Consider the following 17,103-nt stretch of genomic DNA (forward strand, 5'->3'; position numbering starts at 1 on the left):
CCGTAGGAAAAGTTAAGTAACCAGCAACACGCGTTATTAAGGTTTTACGACAACGCATAAGCTCTGTTGATAATAGGAACTAGTCCCCTTTAGGGTCTCCTGCTCTTGCGCCGCGAAAACCCTATGAGTAGCTATGCTGGTCCTTGTCCCTAATAATAATCACTCCACTACTGTCTCTGTATGCTACCGTGTGCTACACTGGGTGCGGAGGAAAAACCGCGTTAGCCAACGCGTCAGTCTTCTATTTGCGTCAAGCAATATTCATAAAGATGTTCGAATACTCCATTCAAATACATGTATAGCATACACCCGCTGGCCAACCGCAGCGAGTCAGTCTGCTTGTCCGTCTATGGCCGCAATCTTTTGGGGTCGCGCGGGAACAAACTCGCACGTCTAATGTTTTTTAAGTCTAAGAAAAACATGACGACACGCTCTAAGCCGATACCACCACCAGCGTGCGGAGGAGCACCGTAGGAGAATCCGTCAATGTAGTCCTTCAAGCCAGGGCCGTCGGGATCGACTCCGCACTCTTTCATTCTTGTCTTCAGTAGCTCTGCATCGTGGACTCGCTGAGCCCCAGAGAGAATCTCCTCACCTCTCATGAAGAAATCTAAAAGTTTATTAATATCAGTTCGTATTTACAGCAGGCTAAGTTTCAAACATACCATATGAGTTGGAGTAATTGGGATCCTCTGCGTCAGGCATAGTATAAAACGGTCTGACAGCGAGAGGGAACTTGTCAAGAATGTAGAAATCAGTGTCGTACTTGTCACGGACAAGCTGACCCAAGACGCGCTCATTCTCGGTACTGCTAAAGTGTTAGCGAATGATCATCATACGCAACTAACATCGAAAAGCCACTTACTTTAAATCCTCGAGCTCAGGTAAGTCACGACCAGCCTCTCTCAGCATGGCAATACCTTCCTTGAACGGAATCCGCACCATTTTTCCATCCTTGGGAAACTTAAATTCCTCGACAGGATATTGTCTTCGGACCAACTCAATCTCACGAGCATATCGCTCTCTCAAGCCAGTGAAAATGTAATGAAAAAGGCTGACAAGGACATCAATCACTTCGTCATAGTGCTCCTCGAATGCCATCTCCAAATCAAGTCCAATAAATTCAGTCATGTGCCGGTGAGTGTTACTATCTTCAGCACGGAAGACGGGAGCGATTTCGAAGACACGTTCGAAGTCGCTAGCAATAAGCATCTGTTTGTGAAATTGCGGAGACTGAGCCAAATAGGCATCGCCATTGAAGTACTTAATTTTGAAAACGTTTGCGCCTCCCTCTGATGCAGCGGCCATAATCTTAGGCGAGTGAACCTCAGTAAAGTTCTGCTTGAGCAAGTACTCTCGGAACAGAGTGCCAACACCAGACGAGATTTTGAAGATGGCCTGGTTGGTCACGGTTCGCAAATCAATGACTCGAGAGTTCAATCGAGTGTCAAGATTGACAACCGGCAGACCAGCAGCTTCAGCCTCAGCCTCACTGCGGGAAGCATCCTCAATGAGAATGGGAAGTTGGTTAGGGGTCTCGGCAATAGTAAAGAGCTGAGTGACTTGGATTTCGGCATCCTGAACAGTCGCAGATCGAATCAAATCGGGAGCAGCCGCAACCTTTCCGTGGACTAAGACAATGCTTTCAAGAGAAATAGAACCGGCCCATTTAATGAACTGCTTGGAGACGGTATCTTTGTTGGCGACGAGAATACCTTGGATAAGAGCATTCTGCTGGCGGAAGGAAAAGAAGCACATCTTGTTCCCTACAGATATGAGAGCCCGTTTCAAAATTTTCGCTGCGCAATAATGTGCTCACCCTGTAATCTTGAGGTGTGAATTCTAGCACGGAAGACAACTTCCTTTCCTTCCCATGTTTTGTCCACATCCTGGATCTGGATTCTCTTAACTCCGGTCTTCGTAGTGCTCTGGATTAGCGGCAACTTTCCGTATTTGCCAACTGAGTAGTCCTGCAAAACGATTTACGTTAAAAAAACGATATTGGTTACTTACAGAATGTCGTAGATCACACGACAACAACGAAACACCAATCGTACTTACAACCTCATTAGCTTCCTTAGCAGCCTGCTCCGCAGCAAGTTTGGCAGCCTTCTCAGCCTTTTTGCGCTCCTTCTCACGCTGAGCCTCAAGCTTCTTCAGGGCCTTTTTGGACAGAGGCTGACCATCCTCACTTAGAGCGAACAAATCAGCCCACGTCCCAGCGTATTCTAGGATCAAAAGCTGTACTTACCCCAAAATGACCTCGTCAGCCGGAGCTGGTGCAGGGGTAGCAGGCGGCGTAGCAAGCGGTGGCTCTTCAGACTTAGTTTCTTCGGGCATTGTTCTATTATTCAAATATTAATCACTCCGCAGTGGATAGATTGAATAATGCGTTTGCACAAAACAAAAGTGAATGAGTCCGACGAAATTTTTGGGATCGAAAAGTTACCCGTATTTTATTGTGTGATTCAACAGAGAGTGAGATCACAAGTTATTGGTCACAGTAGTGAGGGGAACATGGAGCCACGTGATACCGAAATATTCTCTGCAAGAAATTTGGTCCGCTGATTCGTTCGGCCGCCCGCAGGTAAAAATATCGGTTTCTAACATTTTAACAGTTAACACCCAGTAGGTAAAAATTGGGATTGCACAGCTGACATCTATGAAAAATCTAGTTCCTGTATTTTGCCCTTATGGGCCTCGCAACAATGGCAACGGGTGGGCGATGAATATGTGGCTTATACCATGTGGCAAGTTAGCGCAATTATGTGGACTAAGCCACAGAGAGTTCGAGGCAAAGTTCATATTTATCCCGAAGACTGCTTTGCCACACGAGGAAAGAGGCAACAGACAATAATACCGCGCCGGGCTAGTCTTGTCGCGGTGTTTGCAGCCGTTGGTTTCGCCGTTCATCAACCCCCCGTAAATAAATTTGTCGGTGGCAACCTTTGCGCTAGAGATACAAACGAATTAGTTCTACGAGGAATCTCAGTTTGAGTACGGCAGCGGTTTAATAAATTATATTTTATTTTTTCGAGGCCTGCTGTTAGCGGTAGTAACTGCACCATGCCTCTCTGCGGAAGTGCCAAAAGGCCAAGTAAGTGCCTCCTTATTACCCAACACCAATATACGCACTTTGTCCTTAGAACACTTGGATCTAAGGGTATTCATATATACGTGAATTGAGTTGTGATACTAACGGTGTGTATAGTATCACGCAAAATTGTCATTCTAGGCGACGGTGCCTGTGGCAAGACTTCATTATTGAACGTCTTCACTCGAGGATATTTCCCACAAGTCTACGAGCCCACCGTCTTTGAAAATTATGTTCACGACATTTTTATTGACGGTACGGCTGTCCAGTTGTCGCTGTGGGATACAGCTGGTATGTCCACTGCTGCATATTTAGACGACCGACTAAAAAACTAACGCAAATTGTGTCAACATATAGGTCAGGAGGAATTTGACCGGTTGCGATCCCTATCATATAACGACACTCATACAATCATGCTATGCTTTAGTGTATGTGCCTGTTGCGTTTGGAAAACATTAGTGTTAGATTTTTTTTATCACATACTAATGTGGTCTAGATCGACTCCCGAGACTCTTTAGAAAATGTTCAGAGCAGATGGGTTGGAGAAATTGCTGACCATTGCGAAGGAGTTAAGTTGGTCTTGGTGGCTTTGAAATGCGATCTACGAAGTACAGTCAGCGACGATGCAAATGGCAATGGGTTCGGGGATGGGCGACGGTCGTATATCAGCTATGATGAGGGTCTGCAAGTTGCACAGAAGATCGGTGCTCTACGATATTTGGAATGTTCAGCGAAGAAGAATAGAGGAGTTAATGAGTGCTTCACTGAGGCGGCTCGATGCGCACTGAGTGCTAAGCCTAAGGGTAATGTGGCACCGCCAGAGATTAGTGATTGTATGAAGCTAATTCGGATACAGGAGCCAAAGATGATCCGCCTGACAGCGGCTGTAAAATAATGTGATGAGGTAAAACGGCTATATAATAGATGTATTTCTGCATAGAGGCGCTTGGGTTGTCAAGTGTCATGTAATAATTATCTAAGACTTAGTTGCCCGCTGAGTTTCATCCAATGTTTTTGGGAATATGTGGTTTTGAAAGTTTCAGCCACGAGATAGCGTTTCAATGCTTGAATTCAGGTTCACGTTGAAGGTATGAGGTGTTATTGGACGGTTGATTGTTTTAAATGATTATTTTTGTTCGCACTAGATTCCATGCAATAATGTTACTTCCCTATAATGATGTAAAATGCGGAACCTTACGACGATCAGACAGAAAGTAAACGTATATAGGGCAACATAGAGCACTCAAAATAGTCGGTAATCCTTCCCGAACAATAAGAGCAAAGCGCAAGTCAAGCGCGGGGGCCAGCGGAAAAAAAAAGGATGAATAGGGAATGTATTAAGATCTCTCGAACATCTCCTCTTGAAACGCTGAAAATTACATTTAATCCCATACTAGGTTGCTGGCTATATCCAAGTTTCAATCAAATTGAGCTAGTCCAGAGCCAAACGTTCCTTTTGTGCCGTCGTCTCCTCTACCATGAATTTTCCACTATAATCCGATTGCTAAACCCTTCGAAAAATGATACTATGTACTAATGTTGAGGATAAAATCTAATAGAAAGATTTCGATTCATGTACAGAACACCGGCAAGGTCCAAAATTTAAGAATCTAGTAGTTTCTGCTCATCTCCTGGCATGCCTTAAGCTGTTGCAGATACCAGTCACAAATCTGCATGTTTCCGCTATTGTCATCGAGACATTTGGTGAAATTCCGCGCGTCGACGTCGCAAACACCGCCTTGCTGGTTGTTGCTGTACGCATACGAAGTTGGCTGAGGTGCAAGAGGAGCAGCGGCCTGGGGTTGCTCGGCGGGAGGAGCAGAGGAGCCACCGCCGAAGAGGCCTCCAAGAGCGCCACCTAGAGCATGACCGACTGTGGATCCAACAGCGACACCGGCAGCAGTAGAAGCCATCTATAATGATTAATTAGTTTTGAGTTACAAAATGCTAGTATTAAAAGACAAAAGTCTTACCTGTCCGAAAAGCGAGGGCTGCTGACCCTGAACGATCACGGGCTGCTGCTGAACAGGGACAGGTGGGGGATGAGGTTGGTGATGGGCGGGAGGAGCAGCCGTAGTGGACATTGGCCGTCTAGCGGCCGGTGCGGGAGCAGAACGACGTGAAGATGATCGAGGCATTTCTATAATATGCGATGCTCTTGGATGTTTGATGCGTGAGTATGTATTTGCGATGGATGAAAAACTCCTCAAAGTTGTTGCGTCAGAGGTGGTGCTTTTTAAACTTGCGCGTTGCGAACTGGGAATGGCTGCTGTTCCACACATACAACAGTTTGCAGACGATTATAGAATGTTCCGAAACCCTGGACCCTAGAAATATCTATAGCTCTGCATGTGACTGGGACCGGCTGAGGTACAGTCTCACCGGTTGTCAGAATCTTAACGGGCTTAAGCCCTATGTCCTTTAATACAAGCTAACCCTAGCAACAGCCATCCGACGGCTAAAATGGGAAGTGGTTCTCGGGGGCACGGAATGGCTCACTTGCTAGTTCGGCCCCCCCAAATAATAAAGCCTAGTAAAGACCACATGGCCCCTGCGAGATCCAGAATGGTCAGCATCCAAATATGATGCATTGCACGGCTTATTCTCCGTGACACCACCACCACTTTCTTTAGCCTTTTTAGGTTTGTGATAGTGACACCTACCCTGTGTATCTAACTAAATAATAATGTTTACTGTCATCTCTTTTGTGGAACTTACCAGAGTGTTGTTAAACGAATACTGCTATCTTACAACTTGTCATCGGCGGCATAAAATGAAAATGTGGATCAAAATCATTAAAATATTACATTAGATTACAAGAAGGAAAAAGAGCAACAGATATTAGGTCTTTGACTGCTCCAAATAACTAGTCAAGATCCTTTCCAATACACACCCAATATTAATGACTCGCTGACTTCCACTGTTCGATAGTTTGCGGGGTCTTCGTTCGTTATTTCTTTGTATACGCTGGCGTTGGCAACTTAGAAGCTAGATTGCTCGTGTGTGCTCTGTGGCTCCATCACATGAGTCCCACTCTCTCCTTCGGCGGGATACGCACGGCGTCGTCGGAAGAAGCGGCCTCTTCGCTTCTCTTCTTCTAATGGAACCGCACCACGGGTTCTCGCTCGGCCGGCGCGGAAAGCAAGTAGGTATCCAACCGAACAGAGGATGAGGCACGCCACGGAAGTCCAGGCGAAGGCGAAGAGCTTAACGCCAAGATGAGCACTACGACCTTCTGAGTGAAACGCATTGCGGGCCTTAACGTATAAGGCAGTGGCAAGCGAGGAAGCGATGATATCTATGATGAGGGCCGCAATAGCTAACCCCGCCGTGACAGGCAAGGCCAAACGGGAGCATAGAGCGAACTATATTCAGTTATGTTAGTTGATTTATCTCAGACCAGTGGACCGTATTTCGTACCAATCCGCTCAAGAACGCAAAACCGGAGAAAATCACCGCGATCAAAAAGAACGCAAATGCGAACCGCGAGAGGTAGTAGTACGTGCTGTGATTGTTGAGGATGGCCGAAGGAACTCCAGAAGTCGATCCGAAGTTAACATCTGGCTGGAATGCATAGGCAGGCTTATTGGGAGTGCAATTGGAGTTGAGTCCATTGCTAACGCTGCAAACGTTCCAGAGCGTCCACCGAGAAGTTGAAGGCGCATTGCCGATTCCTGATGTGTCGGCCTGAAAGTAGAAAATCCGATTCAGTGGATTAGAGTCTTTGATGCCGGCGAGAACGATAAATAACAGAAGCAGAGTGGCGCTGTGGACAATTGTTAGTAACTAACTATCACATCACGGCTTAAGAAGGTCAAATGCAAGGAACAAGGCATACCCAGATACCAGAATGAAAGGCAACAACGCAACCAAAATATTCCTTGCCGCCATTGCTTATCGTGTTAGATTAGAGATTGAAAACCAGTAGGATGCAGATAATTTTGGAACAAAGAACTGTAGAGGCAACTGGCAAGAGATCGAAAACAAAATATGGCCTCAATCGAGGTGATGGACAGTGCGGCGTTATATAGATCATGGTTAGGGTGCCTATATTTTTTTTTGCGGGGGGGAATGATTGACGTCGAAGTTCTGGACAACTACGTAAACGTTCGAGAGCGGCGCTTTGGCAGTTTTTGCACACGATCGAGATCGACAAGGCACCAAGCACTAAGTGCACGATGACCAGGCGACTTCCCCCGTGTAAAATAAATTTATATCACAGCTGCATTCGTACCCATAGCAGTAACATAGCTCGCTAACTATGGTCAGTGACGCAGTGCCCAGTCAATGCATCGAGAAGCCTTATTTTTTGTTTTGTTAGGTTCCATTGCCTCCTCTGCGTCCGCAAGCACATGTTCGAGCTCGGTGATGGTGTGTTCAACAAGAGTCAGAGCTGTGTGATCCGCTGAGTGAATCACGTGCGGCTTTGATGAGCAAGCGTGAGGCGCGGGGCAAACACGGTGACTACATCAAGATGATGTCATCGCGCTGGAGTATTTTTATGCTAGGGTTAGGGTGGCCAACATCAATAGCATCGCCTCCATTCATGCGTTCGTTTATTCAAGAGCCTGTAGTAAAACTGTGATCGGCAAACTATCTGCCACTCCGGAAAACTTTACAGACTGTCGTTAAAAGCATGCAGTTCGGTAGCGAGATCAGCAGACGCAAGCACAGATGAAGGCGCTCGTGCAGGAACCTTCGAGATGTTAATAGCAGCCAACCTGCCACCGACTCAGTTCAGGGCAAGATGCGTAAGTTTTTGCGGCTCGCAAGGCCTTAGCACTCAGGCACCCGGCGAAGAGTCACGCTCTACTTCGGGATGGGGCATATTTTTCTGCTCCCGCATATCCAGAAAAGTAGTCTCAAAGGCAAAGATTCGCTTTACGAGCCAATATGTACAATCTATTGCTATGCAATCTAGCGAGCGTAACGATACTCGATGTGAATAAAAATGAAATCTGATGATTAATCCGCCGTGACAAGCTCAATTGAACTTTCGCAACCACACTATTTGTAGAATATGTCGTAGTGCCCGGGTCTATACAATAAATCTATCTTGAGTAAAGGCGGATCTACTTCAGCTGCTGATTCCGCCGGAAAAAAATTATGAACAACGGCTTCTTCACCGGCGCTACGGTCCATGTACACCACTCCCAGGTCCACAGTAGTCATTGAGTTTACCAATGCACTCAACGCCAGATGATCTGCTTCCACTGAAAATGCCTCTATGTTGCGGTTACAATACTCGCTGATATCAGCACCCTCTCCGTCGTCGATAAAAGGAAGGTAGTCGCCCGAGTGCGTCTTGATATACGCGGCCGCTAATAATCTGAAATGTACTATGATTGCTGATGAGACTTCTGCATTATTGAATTCAGAGACTAACTGCTCTGGTGTTATATCCGGAAGTTTCTGGAAGAGATTGAACGTCTCTTCGACAAAATCTATGTAGCCTGTCTCGCTGTATCCAGCTGCATCGAGTAAGCCCGTTCGAGACTGTAGAAACTTTGATGATGCTTCAATCTCTTCTTTCGATAGCTTCGATAGTAACTCAAAATATCTGAACGCAAAAGCTACGCAACTATTAGCTAGAGCATCGCCAAATGCCGGATCCCCGCGCTTGCTCACCTCTCCATGCGCAGTTGCCGTCTCCTCTAACCGGTCGATATCCAGCATTGCCTCCACCGAGTGCCTGACATTCGTCAGTTTGTCAATCTGTTGCACAAATTGTCTATCAAGCAAAACATACTTTTATCTTACTCCGAAATGTGGCATCCTTATATTCGTCTAGCAGAACGCTGATAGATTTGAATTCTCCCACCAATGGATTCTAATTACTCCGGCCACGAATTAACAGTACAGAACTCAAGCCTTCAGGGCCAATACCTCACATACCTTGGACGCTTCGACGTCTTTAATCTCCTGGGTTAATCGCAGAATAGTTAGGTCATCTAACTGATCTGGATCATGCTCCACTGCGATCGTGGGCAACTCTCCATCTTGGACCATGTTTACGTGCTGGGGTAGCAGCTGATACGAATTCGTCTAGTTGATATATATAAAGTTGCAGTTAAATAATGCGTCCCTCCGACGACGTGAGATCGAGGGTCATTCGTATTCTAAATCGTCGTGAGTGCGTTGTCGTGGTCACGGCTTCTGAGCACGATTTCTGAGACTGGGAGTATTCCGGGTAGCAAAAGCTGGAGAATCAATAGAGCATATATTATGGAGGAACTTGTAACTCGAGAGTTTTCTAAGAACGGTCCTTAAAATTTAATATTATTTCATTTCGATTTTAAGTTATTTTTATGTTAGAGTCGTTTGGTACAGCTATCAGAATTTCCACATTGTCCAATACGATACTGTTGGCATATCAAACGAGCTGATCACTAAGTGAAGAGATGATCTAAACCACGGTGTAACTCTCCACTGTCGTAAGGAAGCCCATGACAGATTGCATACCGTACAATTTGACAGCAGCTCTTATCCATCAGTTGACTTCAATTTGCTAGCAAGCCTAAACGTGATGATTATGGTTACAATCGTAGGCCCGCCCGACGTGAAAGTCTTGTGAGGCGCAGATTCCGTTCACCAACCCTAAGTGAATCCAAAGACTCGCTGCCAGCAAAGTGCGCACTGGTAACAATTTTCCCACGACCCCCTCAACGAAATCTAGGAGAAATAGCACTGCAGTGCTGCACTCACACCGTGTACGGTTCTTGCCTAATAAGACACGATCGACCTGTATGAATCTATCACATATTTAGTTCTCTCATCCAGCGTTGGTGGATCCTGCGTTATTTTTGAGCTTGATCTCATCGCAACGAGCCGTCGATTCGACAGTCTGTTGAGCTGGTCCCAAACAGTTCGGTCAGCGAGACTCGCCCTTACAGCATACTCGATTCGATCGAGAACATAGTGTCCGATATGAATGAGCCGTTACCAATTTCGCATACGTCATCGATTCACATAGACGGTATCCTGACATCCCATGGGTATGTAATAAATGATGGAACCGAGGCGGCAGTTAATGGGCACCATCCGGACTCAATAAGCAGCAATGGAATTTCAGGAAGCCAGAGCTCAAATATGGTCCTGTCGGGAATAGAAGAGCCCTTACGCGACGATCCAAACGATGCGGCATTCAAGTATCATGAACGCATGGCGCTCAGACATGGCTTTGAGGATGTGTACAACTCAGAGTACTACATGAATTTACTGGCTCAGGTTTGTGTCATCATATTGCTCAATAATTTTCTCGTTCCGCTAACGATGCATCACGAAGAATTTCTATATTTATTTCGATGACAAACGACACGAAACGGCCGGAAATCCTAAACCACTGGTGGAGTCAGACGCGACACTTCCAGATTGGAGGATGAAAGATCGGCAAAAAACAGTATCGGCAGCAATTGTTTTATGTCTGAATTTAGGAGTCGATCCTCCAGACGTTGTCAAGACAGAACCATGCGCGAAATTGGAGGCATGGGTCGACCCCACGGAACATCAGGATTCGAAGAAAGCTACAGAGTTGATTGCAAAAAATTTGCAAAGTCAGTATGAGACTCTCAGCATGCGGACTAGATATAAACAAAGTCTGGATCCGAACGTTGAAGATGCGAAGCGATTTTGCGTTAGTCTTCGCCGTGGTGCTAAGGATGAGCGCGTCTTATTTCATTACAACGGACATGGTGTCCCTAAACCGACTGCATCTGGTGAGATTTGGGTATTCAATAAGGGGTACACTCAATATATTCCAGTTTCTATCTACGACCTGCAATCCTGGCTAGGCGCGCCTTGCCTATTTGTCTATGACTGTCATGCAGCAGGAAACATTGTCGCGAACTTCAATAGATTTGTCGAAAAGCGTATAACAGATGACATGAAGAATAAAGACGGAATTCCTCCGGGATCAACGCCGGGTATTCAGTATCGTGAATGTATACAGCTCGCGGCGTGCCAAGCCAACGAGTATCTACCAATGAATCCCGACTTGCCAATGGATTTGTTCACCTGCTGCCTTACAAGTCCAATCGAGATTGCAATTCGCTGGTTCATTTTACAATCGCCGCTCCCGAAGGCAAATATGAGTCTAGACGTCACTATTCCTGGTCGGTTAGCCGATCGGAGGACGCCACTAGGCGAGCTGAACTGGATTTTCACAGCTATTACGGACACGATTGCATGGTCACTGTTAGAAGCACCACTATTTAAGAAACTTTTCCGGCAAGATTTGATGGTTGCGGCATTGTTCCGAAATTTCTTGCTTGCGGAGCGTATCTTGAGAGTTCATAACTGCCATCCAATCTCGGAGCCAAAGCTTCCGGCAACACACAATCATCCTATGTGGGAATCCTGGGATCTAGCGGTTGACCAATGTCTAGCACAGCTACCTATGCTTGAGGCGGCGGAAGAAGGCGGACCACCATATGAATACAAGCATTCTACATTTTTCGAGGAGCAACTCACGGCATTCGAGATCTGGCTGAAATACGGATCGAAGACAAAAAGACCTCCAGAGCAATTGCCAGTTGTCCTGCAGGTTCTCCTATCACAGGTTCATCGGCTCCGAGCGTTAATATTGCTAAGTAGGTTCTTGGATCTGGGGCCATGGGCTGTATATCTTGCATTATCTATCGGCATTTTCCCCTATGTCTTGAAGTTACTGCAATCCCCGGCTCAAGAGCTACGCCCGGTATTGGTATTCATTTGGGCACGCATCATGTCAGTTGACTACCAGAATATTCAACAAGAATTATTGAAGGATAATGGATACAGTTACTTTATTCAGATACTCACGTCGAAAGAAGGAGTCCCGACAGGTGCCGAGAATGTCGGAGAGCACCATGCGATGTGTGCATTCATTATCGCGTTATTCTGTTGCGGCAACAAGGCAGCGCAACGTGCCTGCATGGGTCCAGACGTCCTGCCAGCTTGTTTGATACATATACAGAACCCAGATAGCGCCCTCCTCCGCCAATGGGCGTGCTTGTGTATCTCTCAGCTCTGGGAAGCTAATCCGGAAGCCAAGTGGATGGGAGTTCGTGAGGATGCGCCTGCCAAACTGGCCCTCTTGTTGGAGGATCCCGTTCCTGAAGTCCGTACTGCGGTGTTGGTTGCCTTATCATCATTCTTAGAGACGTCGGATAACGAAATCGCGTCAGAAGAATTCAACGTGGACGTTGAGAATCGAGAAGCCCAGATTGCCTTTGCAACACTGAAGTTGACCGGCGACGGATCCGGAATGGTTCGCAAGGAGATTGTTGTCCTATTTTCGCGCTTCGTGAAGCATTACGCTTCGAAGTTTATGGTAATTGCTTTCCGGCAGCTTGAACAGGATAAGGCACAGCGAGATACTACGCGAAGTAATAATGTGCCGTCATTGGTGTCTCTTGACTTTCCACATAGTACAATTTTCGTGGGAGTCTGGAAGGCGCTGCTCGTTTTATCTACAGATCCGTTCGTGGAGGTTGGCGACATGGCGTGTGATGTAGTGAGCTACGTTTATCTTCTTCTACTACAGTCACCATTGGCTCGCGTCGCGGAGGACCTGATGGAAACCGCTGCAAAATATCCCATGGTAAAGCAGAGTCCCGCTGTAAGCGCAATTCGAGATACAGAGACCTCATCTATAAATTCACAATCTTCGACAGCATCACCACTTCGCAATGGGTCAGCGTCAGTCCTTGCTTCCACTCTGCGACGATCCGTTTCAATTGCCACGTCACTGCGGAACCTGGCTTTGGGATACAGTGATACAGGCTCGCCGGTGCCTGAAATCAACCAGCCGCCTGTCGCGAACGGCGTCTCAGTCTCGACGATCCCTTATGGCACTGGAATCCATCCCAACACAGCCCGCTACAAACGGCGCAAGTCACATGAGTCGTTGACCATACCTCTTCGCTCCGGCTTTTTTGAGTGGTCATGCGAGTATTTCCAAGAACCGCAAATGAGTCAGGCCGAGATGGATGAGCCAGGCAGCGTGGACTATAACCAACGCTTGTGGCGCCGCACAAGAAATGAGAAGACGCTGGCATATACACAGCCACAGAAGGAACTGGCCTCGAATTCATCGTGGAATTTTCAGATTGGATTTTTGAACAATGCGACCCAGCCTACCAAGCTAGTTTTTGCTCAGTTTGAGCCGCACTTGATCGCCGTGGATGATCGGGATGGTGTCACGTACGTGGTTGATTTAGAGAAGTTTGATGGAATGGAGAAAAGCTAACTATTGTTAAGCGTGTGGCATTGGCCTGAAAATAAGAAGTTGAACAGGTTTTGCAATGCGAATCCACCTGGAACAAAAATTACGGAGGCGAAGCTAATCAACGAAGATGACGTTCCGCTCCTGATGACTGGAGCCGGTGACGGTGTTATCAGACTCTACAGGAACTACGAGTCAGAAGATAGGATCGAGCTCGCTTGCGCGTGGCGCGCACTGACGGACATGTTACCTTCAAACAAGTCTAGCGGTCTCGTTGCGGATTGGCAGCAGGGTCGTGGTACAATGCTTGTTGGTGGTGATGTAAAGGTTATCCGACTTTGGGACGCTCCAAGAGAACTTTGCATGGCCGATATCCCGGCCCGATCGGGTAGTCCTATCACGTCGCTGACGTCTGACCAAGTTGCTGGCCACATTTTCATTGCTGGATTTGGCGACGGTGCCTTGAGAGTGTATGACCGCAGAATTGACCCAAGGGAAGCGATGGTAAAGGTATGGAAATATCATAAGAGCTGGGTGTTGAATGTGCATATGCAACGCGGTGGTGCCCGAGAGCTTGCTAGTGGAAGGTATGTGTCTGAGATTTCTGCGAATCTGACATATAAGGCAGAACTTGAGACTAACGAAATCAGTGTTGATGGAAAGATTCATTTATGGGACCTGCGAATGGATGATCCAGTCCTCAGCTTCCAAGCTCACGAGCGCGGCATGCGAGCTACATATGTTCACGAACATGCCCCGATTCTTGCCACTGGTTCACAGATGGTCAAGATCTGGCGTCTGTCGGGCGAACATTCTGCGACAGTCAAGAACAATAGCGGATACATGCTTCAGAACCGAATGCAGTACGTCTCCGCGGTGTGTTTTCACCCACACAGAATGGTGATGGCAGCTAATAATTCACATGACGCCCATGTCAGCGTCTATAACTGCACCGCGAATTTAGTGCATGATTTTTCGTAAAGAAGAGGGCATAGATTGGACGAATGCCTCTACCGGATTTAAGACGTGGCGCATTCAAGCATTGGTGACTTGACTCATCTCCGATTTAATTTTTATTTATCTACCTAAACATTGGCGTTCGGAAAATTATTGATATTTAGTTTGGCTATTTTACTGTATTTACATTAGGTATACATACATAATATTGTCTTGTCGGGTTGTATCATAGTGACTCACATGTGTTGAGTGTTAATTAATGCGAATAGGAGTGAAGTTAATAGTAATAATCAGATGTCGGCAGGCCTGGTTGCTTCAATTTAGTGCAGACGTGCGGCTCTCAGGAGTTGTTGCTATATTCCTTGCCTGGCTCACAATGTTTGTGACCAAGCATCAAATTTTCAACACCGAGGAAGTGCAGATCACAAACAGGTCCTGTGAACTTTTTTTTTTAAAAATCCCGATAAGTTACCTGTCATACACCTCCAAATCGTTGCGCGCTTTATAGCGATAAAACTAGTTGCATAAATCAAGAAAATATGGATACCGAGAACGGTGCCGATAATATTGAAGGCACGACTGCTGTTATTGGTATCTCGTTTGGAAATGACAATTCTTCGATTGCCTTTCCTGCGAAAGTACGTTCCATTTTTGATTGAAGGCGCGCAGCATTGCTTGCTGCTTGTCTCTGATCTCGCCGTTTCATATTTAAGTTTGAGTGTTTGGTATACTGATATAGTGTAACAGGACGGGAAGGTTGAAGTAATTGCCAACCAGGACGGTGACAGAAGCATCCCATCTGTCCTAGCTTATGTCGGTGAAGACGAATACCACGGTTTCCAAGCCAAGGCACAGCTTGTCCGAAACTCGGAGAATACTGTCGCCAATTTCCACGACTTTATCGGCAAGTCGTATGCGGAGATCGATCCCACGTACTCGCATAGATCGGCTCATCCTGTCGAGCAAGATGGTGTTGTTGGATACAAGATTGTCCTTTCGTCGGAAGAAGGTGCGCAGCCGGAATTTATTTCCGTGGCGGAAATTGCGAGACGGCATTTGGCTAGATTGAAAGAATCCGCGTTTGATTTCTTAGGAAAGCCCATTACCGGAGCGGTGATTGCTGTTCCAACTGATTTCTCTAACTCTCAACGCCAAGAGCTCAACGCGATTGCCGAGGCGGCTGGTATCAATGTTCTTCAGATCATCCACGAACCAGTAGCGGCTCTTCTCGCATACGATGTCGCCAACAACGGTGCATTCCCTGAAGATCGAATTGTTCTTGTTGCGGATTTCGGTGCGACACGAAGCGATGGTGCGGTTATTGCTGTCAGAGGTGGTATGTACACTGTTCTTGCGACCGCCCACAACTACGAGCTCGGCGGCACGGCGCTGGATCAGACATTAATCGACCATTTTGCGAAAGAATTTGATAAGAAGCATGGTATTGACCCACGAACTGAGTCTGCGCGGTCGTTCGCAAAGTTAGCCGCAGAGGCCGAGGTTACTAAGAAGACATTGAGTGCGAGCAACAGTGCAACTATTTCGATTGAGAGTTTGGCTGGTGGATTGGATTTCCATTCAACGATCAACCGACTACGGTACGAGATGCTTGCCCGGAAAGCTCTGGATAATGTTGCGTCCTTCGTGGAGGAACTTGTCAAGAAGGCTGGTCTAGACGTTTTGGATGTTGATGAGGTTGTCTTGGTCGGTGGAAGTTCGCACACTCCTAAGATCGCGTCGCGGATCGAATCGCTGTTCCCAGAGACTACGAAGATCGAGGCGCCAGCTACTAGCCCCAAGGCGTTGAACCCGGCCGAATTAGTAGCGCGCGGTGCGGCAATACAGGCATCGCTCGTTCAGGAGTTTGAGAAGCGCGACATTGAGGAATCTATGCAACCCGTTGTCACGAACGCGCCACATCTCACCAAGCCTGTCGGTATCGTGCTTGGACACGGCACGTTTGCGACTATGTTGGAGAGCTATACTGCCGTCCCCATTCGGAAATCAAAGATGTTCGAGGCGCCAAAGGAAGGCGGCGATGTTGTCGTCGAGATATGGGAGGGCGAGTCCGAGATCATCACCAAAAAGATCGAAAGGCCAAACGAGAACGGCGATGCTCATGGAAATGATGAAGAGGATGAGTTTGGCGAGGACGAGTTTGAAGACGACGAGGACGACGAGGAGAGGGAGAAGGTTGTCAAAGCTGTGACCAAAATCGCAGAAGTTGGGTTGAAGAGCGTCAAAGCGGGAGCCAAGATTGAGGTCATTATTAACATTGCGGCCGACATGAAGGTGAACGTCGCGGTGCGCGAGATCGGCGGACATGCGGTCAGAGGAAAGATTGAGGGCGCCGAAGTTGTCAAATAGATCTGAGAGTTATCGGTATTAATTGGATGGCATAGAGATGCGGATGGGACACGGTAATATAAAAGTCATGTTGTAGAATATGCTTCGTTATTTGAAACGTTCATGCTGGAAATACGAGAGTTGAGTAGTTGACGTATTGAGGAATATAACGCCAGCATCTATGATAGGTGTGTACAGAACCTCGATTTAGTGATAGTACCACTAACCCTGCAGTGACGTGGTCACTAACAATTATCCTCTCAGTGAAGCAGAATAAACATCAGGTCGCTGAATTTATTGGGATTGGTTATCCACGATAGATTTAGAGCAGTTCCTTTATCCCGGTTACCAAAGTAACTTCAAGGAACACACTGAGTGTACTCTACTTTCTGTGCGAAATTTATATTGTGATGTCCGGTTGGGACTCTGGTCGGGTAGGCGAAGCAAGTACAACGCGTAAACAAACATATTCGATCGACGATCGCATCTCAATATTACAAAA

General features: G+C 46.8%; 7 protein-coding genes across 7 annotated transcripts; 3 read left to right on the forward strand and 4 right to left on the reverse strand.

Moving 5' to 3' along the window:
• Positions 1 to 47: 47 nt before the first annotated feature.
• V1513DRAFT_444648 (aspartyl-tRNA synthetase) lies at positions 48 to 2,732 on the reverse strand. The gene is made up of 7 exons (XM_066897993.1): positions 2,450 to 2,732; positions 2,252 to 2,344; positions 2,062 to 2,191; positions 1,820 to 1,970; positions 866 to 1,766; positions 666 to 808; positions 48 to 610 (listed from the first exon to the last, which is right to left on the reverse strand). Exons 2-7 carry the CDS (start codon positions 2,338 to 2,340, stop codon positions 348 to 350), a joined length of 1,677 nt encoding a protein of 558 aa, XP_066753638.1. The 5' UTR covers positions 2,341 to 2,344; positions 2,450 to 2,732; the 3' UTR covers positions 48 to 347.
• A 169-nt stretch (positions 2,733 to 2,901) lies between these two features.
• V1513DRAFT_399761 (small GTPase superfamily) lies at positions 2,902 to 4,349 on the forward strand. Its single transcript, XM_066895463.1, has 5 exons — positions 2,902 to 3,097; positions 3,212 to 3,385; positions 3,452 to 3,522; positions 3,591 to 3,897; positions 3,951 to 4,349. The coding sequence occupies exons 1-5, from the start codon at positions 3,067 to 3,069 to the stop codon at positions 3,992 to 3,994; spliced, it is 627 nt and encodes a 208-aa protein (XP_066753639.1). The 5' UTR covers positions 2,902 to 3,066; the 3' UTR covers positions 3,995 to 4,349.
• A 22-nt stretch (positions 4,350 to 4,371) lies between these two features.
• V1513DRAFT_484850 (uncharacterized protein) lies at positions 4,372 to 5,312 on the reverse strand. Its single transcript, XM_066900457.1, has 2 exons — positions 5,068 to 5,312; positions 4,372 to 5,007 (listed from the first exon to the last, which is right to left on the reverse strand). The coding sequence occupies exons 1-2, from the start codon at positions 5,230 to 5,232 to the stop codon at positions 4,705 to 4,707; spliced, it is 468 nt and encodes a 155-aa protein (XP_066753640.1). The 5' UTR covers positions 5,233 to 5,312; the 3' UTR covers positions 4,372 to 4,704.
• Positions 5,313 to 5,599: 287 nt separating this feature from the next.
• Positions 5,600 to 7,460, reverse strand: V1513DRAFT_444657 (SUR7/PalI family-domain-containing protein). Its single transcript, XM_066897994.1, has 4 exons — positions 6,933 to 7,460; positions 6,515 to 6,860; positions 5,813 to 6,459; positions 5,600 to 5,753 (listed from the first exon to the last, which is right to left on the reverse strand). The coding sequence occupies exons 1-3, from the start codon at positions 6,983 to 6,985 to the stop codon at positions 6,076 to 6,078; spliced, it is 783 nt and encodes a 260-aa protein (XP_066753641.1). The 5' UTR covers positions 6,986 to 7,460; the 3' UTR covers positions 5,600 to 5,753; positions 5,813 to 6,075.
• Positions 7,461 to 7,974: 514 nt separating this feature from the next.
• Positions 7,975 to 9,441, reverse strand: V1513DRAFT_444660 (peptidase C65 Otubain-domain-containing protein). The gene is made up of 4 exons (XM_066897995.1): positions 8,990 to 9,441; positions 8,844 to 8,924; positions 8,723 to 8,786; positions 7,975 to 8,667 (listed from the first exon to the last, which is right to left on the reverse strand). Exons 1-4 carry the CDS (start codon positions 9,101 to 9,103, stop codon positions 8,102 to 8,104), a joined length of 825 nt encoding a protein of 274 aa, XP_066753642.1. The 5' UTR covers positions 9,104 to 9,441; the 3' UTR covers positions 7,975 to 8,101.
• Positions 9,442 to 9,639: 198 nt separating this feature from the next.
• V1513DRAFT_444662 (raptor N-terminal caspase like domain-containing protein) lies at positions 9,640 to 14,579 on the forward strand. Its single transcript, XM_066897996.1, has 4 exons — positions 9,640 to 10,321; positions 10,380 to 13,276; positions 13,334 to 13,885; positions 13,949 to 14,579. Exons 1-4 carry the CDS (start codon positions 10,022 to 10,024, stop codon positions 14,277 to 14,279), a joined length of 4,080 nt encoding a protein of 1,359 aa, XP_066753643.1. The 5' UTR covers positions 9,640 to 10,021; the 3' UTR covers positions 14,280 to 14,579.
• Positions 14,580 to 14,794: 215 nt separating this feature from the next.
• Positions 14,795 to 16,622, forward strand: V1513DRAFT_458525 (heat shock protein 70 family; the record flags this gene model as incomplete). Its single annotated transcript, XM_066899702.1, has 2 exons — positions 14,795 to 14,893; positions 15,003 to 16,622. The coding sequence occupies 2 exons, from the start codon at positions 14,795 to 14,797 to the stop codon at positions 16,620 to 16,622; spliced, it is 1,719 nt and encodes a 572-aa protein (XP_066753644.1).
• Positions 16,623 to 17,103: the final 481 nt, after the last annotated feature.

The sequence above is a fragment of the Lipomyces chichibuensis genome, assembly GCF_038497645.1.
Source record: "Lipomyces chichibuensis strain CBS 12929 unplaced genomic scaffold V1513scaffold_15, whole genome shotgun sequence".
NCBI classification, from domain to species: domain Eukaryota; kingdom Fungi; phylum Ascomycota; class Lipomycetes; order Lipomycetales; family Lipomycetaceae; genus Lipomyces; species Lipomyces chichibuensis.